We start from the raw sequence: 6,987 nt of genomic DNA, 5'->3' as shown, positions 1-6,987 counted from the left end.
TGGGTCTCCTGTCCCTGAGCTGCAGGGTCAGGGCTGGGCTGGTTTTCATCAGCAGAGGGGCCCCTATTTGCATGTCCTCCTTCTATATTGGGAGCTCCGAGGTTGGGCACCTACAGAGAGGGCAGGGCTTCAGTGCAGGTGTGAGTATCCTGGGACACTTTCTGAATTAGATCATTTGGGAAAATATGATTATATTATTTTAAGGGCTCTTCTAAGCACTTAGTACCCATCATGTTATTCCATGTTTACATATGCACACAAGTCACGTGACATAGATATCAGTTTTATGTTCATTTCACAGACGAACAAGTTGAAACAGAACCACAGAGTTGAGAGCATGTCTGGTTAGAGTGATCCCAGTTCTCTGTCCCTGGGCTACTCCCATCTGAACCCCAGGCACATATTTGCTCCTCGGGAAGGGAACTGCAGATCTGGACAGGAACACATCACTCCCAGCCACCCTCTGCTCCTGCCTGTGGGTCGGAGCCCCATGGACAGAGGGTCCTGAGCATCCCCTGCAGGTCAGTTCCTGCCCTCCCTCCAGGATTCGTGCTTTGTCCACATCCCTGTGTCCCTGGGCCATGCGGTCTTCAGAGAGAAGAGCTCTGTGCTCTGCTCCTTATCACTGTCCCTCTACTCTAATATTTATGGTTCTAGTAACTCTCACGCCAGGTGAACTCTGCCAGCCAACAGCCCTCATCATGTCCATCATCTGTCCTCCCCCTTCAGTAAGTCCTTCCATTCCTGGAGGGTGTAGGGGCTGTATCCCTGTGTGCTGGGCAGAGGCTCCTATAAACTCGTGGGCCTAGTGTGTGAATTCTATTCTTCTCTCTCACGATTCATTTCTATTTGATAAAGTAGGTAAACCCATATTTATCCAGGTCACAATGGGGTTGTCTAGAGAAGGCTGGATTCTATAAAAATAGATCTAACAGGTGGAACAGTCTACACCATACAGTGAATTAACCCTGTTCACCTTGGGTTATGGATGCTGGGCCGTCCCCATGAGGAGTGGACACAGAAAGGTTCTTCAGAGTAATGAGGAGGCCACTTCTGTGGGAAGCTCCCATGCTCCTTAGTCTATCTGACCAGGAAACCCAGAGAAATTCAAACACTCAGGTTCCCTAAACAGAAAATCTCATCACCTGTGATCACACCCACCTGCATCGACCCCTCTGAACGGACGTCTTCCTGAGTATGGCGAGGCTTCACAGCAAAGACCTTTACATGGGTCTAAAGCTAAAGTCACCAGCAGACCAAAGGTGCCATGTCAGGGCCCTGTGCAAAATCAGTGTGAGGGAACCTTGTTAAAGTTTAAGAATTTAGTGACCCTGAGAACACAGCATTCTCTCAGTAATGCACCTGTTTTTCAGTTCTCTTCAATTGAATGGCTTTAAAATGACTCCCACATCTTTAGCCTCATTCTGCAACAAGAAAGTGTCTCTTCTTCTTGTCATACCAAGTTGGCTCATCCAACCAGATGTCCTGGTGCCGGACTGTGGAAGTGACCGGTCCCCTAGTGGTCATGCTGTGCCACACAGGCTGCATGATGAAGACAGATTATCATGATTCTATTCCTCCCATCAAAACTTTGAGAAAAATGACTTAATTTTTAGATAAGTGTTTTGCTCTAGGATCAGAATAGGATATGAGAACAGACAATGAGAACACCTTGCAGAAATTACAACTATTAATTGCAAAAACTAAAGGACAGCTGCTTGAATCAATATGGGCATTATTTGTAGTTACCTCTTTAATTGACAATCAAACTGAGTGATACTTTCAGGATATGTGAGTGAGTATGATCAAAAGGCAGGAAATCACTTTTAAATGTAACACTCAATTGTTTGAGTAATACTCAATTATTCTGTATTCTTTATACAGGTTCTGAAGTACACTGAGCTCATATAGTTTTGCTGTATTTTAAGATTTTCTCCTAAACATACTTCAGTTGTGGGTCCTATCTGAGTCCTACTTCACGTCTTTCCCATAACTTTAGTTCACAAATGTCTGACTCTATGTACGGGCTGGTCACTGAGACAGGAAGACTGACCAGTACACCCACTCTGTTCCCTGTCCTTTTTGTCACCACAGCCACCCATGAGGTGTCCACCATGGTGCTCTCTACAGGAGGTTCCATCAGGATGTCCTCTGTCATAAGGCTTCTGCATTGTTAGAGTCACAGGGGTCAGCAGCCAACTGTTTTGCCACCTGACACAGGCCTGTCCTGCAATACTGCTTGTGTCACTGCGAGTCATGTGTTTCCAGGACACGTGGGCTCAGCAGGGTCTCCTTCAGACCCCGTGTGTGTAACCTCCCCTGGGGTGTCCACAGATGGACACACATGTTAGATGAATTAGGAGATGACGTGGGGACAAGTGAATGCCCACGTATTTACTGGACCTCCCTTCTGTGACGGGTACTGTGGGGGAGCTGGGAGTGTGTGCAGAGCTCCAGCCCCTTGGAGCTCAGGGTCTAGGATAGATTTAGTGAGAATTAGGACAGTAGAGGACAGAAGGTGATGTTGGGTGGACTTCAAATGTACACTTGAGTGAATGAAGACTAAGAGGTTAATGTTGTGATGCTGTAGGGAAGACAGGGACCATGGGGGTGGAGGTCCTGGGGGCTGAACATAATCCCGTGGGGCCATGTGTGCCTGTGGGAAGAAAGGGTCTTGTGGGGACCCCGAGGGCATGTGGGGGGCAGAGAGCCTGAGCTCAGCACACAGGGTCCTGGACTGTGCTGGGGTCTCTCCTTGCGGGAAATGTTTCCCAACCATAGAGGAGACAAGAGCCCTCAGGATGGTCTCCAGGTCCCCAGTCACTGGTGATACATCATTGTAAACACTGTTTCCACTTTTTTGGAGACATTAGAGTCAGAAGTGATTCAAGACTTGGTCTTGAGAATAGCTGAGACATTTCACAGGAAACCTCTGTTCCCAAAGGGAGTCCCTTCCCCACCCAGGTCCACACCTGCTCCTGGGGCTGGTCCCTGTGCTCATTGTGTCCTTAGTGCCCCCTGGTGTCCCGAGCGCCCCCTGGTGTCCCGAGCGCCCCCTGGTGTCCCGAGCGCCCCCTGCAGCCCAGCCCTCCTGTCCCCTCAGGGAGGTTTGTGTCTGGGCTCACACTGACTTCCCCTCACTGTGTCCCTCGCACAGTAATACACAGCCGTGTCCTCGGCTCTCAGGCTGCTCAGCTCCATGTAGGCTGTGCTGGTGGACGTGTCTGCAGTCATGGTGACTCTGCCCTGGAACTTCTGTGCGTAGCTTGTGCTACTATCTTCAGGGTCTATTCGTCCCATCCACTCAAGCCCTTGTCCCGGGGCCTGTCGCACCCAGTTCATAATGTAGCTAGTGAAGGTGTATCCGGAAGCCTTGCAGGACACCTTCACTGAGGCCCCAGGCTTCCTCACCTCAGCCCCAGGCTGCACCAGCTGGACCTCGGAGTGGACACCTGTGGGNGGACTGGGGAGCCCCTTACCTGTAGCCACTGCCACCAGGAAGAGGACTCTCCAGCTCCAGTCCATGGTGAGGGCTGTGCTGTCAGGACGTCTGTGGGGGAGCGTGTGGCTGTGGGGCGATGCTCTCAGGGCACAGACATGTCCACATTTAACCCCACCCAACTCAGCTCATTTGCATATTCATGAGCAGAGGGTTTCATAGCTGAAGACTTGGCCCACCTGAGAGAAGCTGGATGACCCAGGGACCATGGTCAGTGGGCGTCTGAGGGTCCACTTCCTAATCCTTGTTGGAAGATATGTGTCCCCTGCCAGGTCCCTGATTCTGTGCAGACAGACCTTCTCCCACTGAGAAACAAGGCCCTCCAGGACATGATCCTCACTGAGAACCCCACTTTGAATGATTCAGAGACCACCTGAGCCTGTTCTCGGTTTGATCTGAATATCAGAATCCTGGGATCAGTGTGTGTGCCCGACTTTTGAAAATTTCTGATTGGTAAAACCATCCTTGTCATCCAGGTTGATCTTATTAAGACATCTTGAAACCCTAGAAAACCAATTTTAAATTGGGTTTTATTGCCCATTGTGTTTGGTAAATTCTCCCAATAGAATAGGATATTTATAGACTTGAGCAGTCCTTGCATAAATCTTGTTTTTGATGTTTTTTTATAAAGAGGAAGGAAACTTCAGGCCCTCAGAGGAAGCCCCTCCCCTTCCCCTCCCCACCTGCTCCTGGGGCTGCAGCCCCTGCTGGGTGGGTCCTGAGCGCCCCCTGCAGCCCAGCCTGTGCCCTGCAGGGAGGGTCCTGTCTGGGCTCACAGGGCGTGGCCTCTAGCATCTCTCGTCCAGTGTTAAATGTCTGTGCCCGGACCTCACAGTGCTCCCTCAGGGCACAAGTTTGACATCGTCTCTGGAAACAGTGACTTGTCCTCACTGAACCGCAATGATTCTGCAAGCTGTCCCTAAGTAAATTCTTTATGAAAACCCCAGGGAGCCCCTTCCCTGAGCTGCCATATCCACTGACACAGTCCTGAGTCCCGAAGCTCAGGGTTTTGGAGGCCTCTTACCTCTTTTATGTTCCTCTGGTTGAAGGTGACACCTGGTAATCCCTGCATTGTCTCACAGCCCTCTCTACCTCTGCTAGTCAATACATTAGACACACACAGAGTGCATGATTTTAGTACTAATGGGCGTGCAAATGTCTTTATACTCTGTACCCAGTTCAGGGGTCATCCCCCTCTTGGACCATAAGCATTGGCGTGTCACTTCTCTTGTAGATAAAACCCCAGGAAATGGGACACATGCACAGACTTGGGAAGAACCTGCACCCTGGCTCTGCTTTTCGCACAGCCCATGGGACCCGTGCGTGTGTTTCCAATTATCACAGTGGAGGCTCTTCTTGCATCTTTCATTCTGTGATGGGTTCAGGAGACATAATTGATCTCCATTTTTCGAGGTTTCCTTCTAAGAACGGGAGTGATGATTTCCATAATCACTAATTTTGGTGCAGAAAGCAGGTAACCCTCCAGAGGTCAATTTGACCTCTTACTAGAGGTGGAGTCTCACCTCACTAAGGGTAAGAGGCACATGGACAGACATAACTGGACATAATATCAATGAAAGTCTTAACAATTTCAAGCCCCTCCCAGGAAGCTGGAACAGAAATTCCAACAGGCAAGGAACCTGTTAAAGGTGATGTCTATTTGGAAGGGCATCCGTGTCCCTGGCTGGACCCAGGAGGTGCACCTGCTGCCTCACACCAGGGACAGGAGCTCCCACTCCTTAAACACATGCCAGGCAGTGAGGACGCTGTTTCCCAGGTGGGTGCAGTGCAGGGTGGGGACAAGGAGGTGTCCTTGGCTTCCAGGATGTACTGGACACGAGGCCCCAAATCTCATCTGAGGCTCTGATCTCAGTGTGAGGACATCTCATTAGCTCTGCCTTCTGAAACCTGTGGGTGTGTCAGGATGATTAGGAATGTGACTTATTTCGCTCTAGTCATGGAACCTGCTTCACAGACATTTATAAATAGGGACCTTGCTATTGAGTGAATTTTCTCCCTCCAAAATTCACATGTTGAAGCCCTAAGACCCAGTGGCCTGTAATGGGAGAAGGGCTTGTAAGAAATACTTATCATTAAATGACATCATAAGGTTGGGGTCCCCGTCTGATAGATTTGGTTGCTTTATAAGAAGAGAGAGAGAAAGGGAGGTGTCACTCCCTCTCCTCCCTGTGAGAACAGTGAGGAGTCAGCTGTCCGCCCTGTAGGACAAGTTCCCACCATGAATTGAATATCTGGCAACTTGACTTTGGACTTCCCAGGCCCCAGAATGTGAAAAAATAAATTACTGTTGTTCAAGCAACACAGTCATTCCTTTGTGATGGCAGCTCAATTTTTGAGGCTGAGTATGGGATACTGCTTAGCAACTACCTGAGAAGGTGTTAAGGACTTTGGAAGTAAGGGATGGATAGAAGGTGGAAGAGATTCAACGTGCACGTGAGAAAAACTCCAAGATTGCTGTGAAGAGATATTGAAGGTGACTGTCTTGGGAGCTCAGGAAGAAGACCGGGCAGCTGTCGAGAGGCCCCCATATTCTAAGAGAAAACAGGGATCATCATGAACACAATGGGGGTTGAAATGGGATCCTAACAAGCCATCCTGATGAGGCCTCAGATGAAATGGGGAACATGTTATGGGTCCCTGGAGGAAAGGTGATCCCTGTTATAAAGTGTTGAAGGGCTTGGCTGCACTGGTTTCCCGTGTTATGTGGAAGGTAGAACTTGTGAGCAATGGAGCTGGATATTCAGCTGAGGAAGTTTCTAAGCAATTGTAGGAGTGGCTTGGTTCCTCCTGGCTGCTGGTAGTGAGAGGTGAGGGGAGACGGCTAGATTGAGGATGGCAGTAGTGATCAGATGCTAATCAGAATTTGGCAGCTAGAAACGGGTTAGCCTGTCCATATAGCCAAAAGCTAGAAAGCTTGTTGTGAAGAGGACACAAAAGGTGTTGCTGAGCAACCATTTGATGAATAAAATCATGGCTGTGCCTCACGGCTTTAATCAGCTGTGTCAGAATCAACCAGGAGTAGAGAAAGGTTATACAAGCATATACACTGTCACTTAAAAATAATCATGGACAAGAAGTTGTGGCAGAAAGAATGAGTATTTGGACTTTACAGAACAGGCTCATAACTCAAATTGGCTGTGAGATGAAATATCGTTTAAGAAAAGGAAAGAATGACCTTGAAGGAAATTTAGAGTCATCAGGTACTCCTTGATTTCAAAGACTTAAACCATCTCCTTGGTTTCAACAGGTAACACACCCAGCAACCAAATCTTTGGGTGGGACCCCCGCTGGCAGAGCCTGTGACATGTGACCCCTGCCAGCACAGCTGTGGTGACACTGCCCTAGTGGGTCCAGAAAGTGAGACACCACCTCAGTGGGTCGGGTGTTGGGACCACCGCCTCTTCAAGGCCGCCAGAAGGAGGGGAATCCAGCCCATGAGGATGGTTCTCCAACACTCATGTCTCCTG

The 6,987-nt window shown here is 49.2% G+C and overlaps 1 gene segment (V, D, J or C); it reads right to left on the bottom strand.

Moving 5' to 3' along the window:
* Positions 1-1,419: 1,419 nt before the first annotated feature.
* On the bottom strand, positions 1,420-3,525 carry LOC109378647 (immunoglobulin heavy variable 1-46-like). The segment is given in 2 exon segments: positions 1,420-1,542; positions 3,142-3,525. Coding segments are annotated over 2 exon segments (507 nt in total).
* Positions 3,526-6,987: the final 3,462 nt, after the last annotated feature.

This window comes from Hipposideros armiger, unplaced genomic scaffold (genome assembly GCF_001890085.2).
Source record: "Hipposideros armiger isolate ML-2016 unplaced genomic scaffold, ASM189008v1 scaffold_2357, whole genome shotgun sequence".
NCBI classification, from domain to species: domain Eukaryota; kingdom Metazoa; phylum Chordata; class Mammalia; order Chiroptera; family Hipposideridae; genus Hipposideros; species Hipposideros armiger.
Note: the sequence above shows the minus strand (reverse complement) of the source record. Positions and strands in the feature narration are given on the sequence as shown.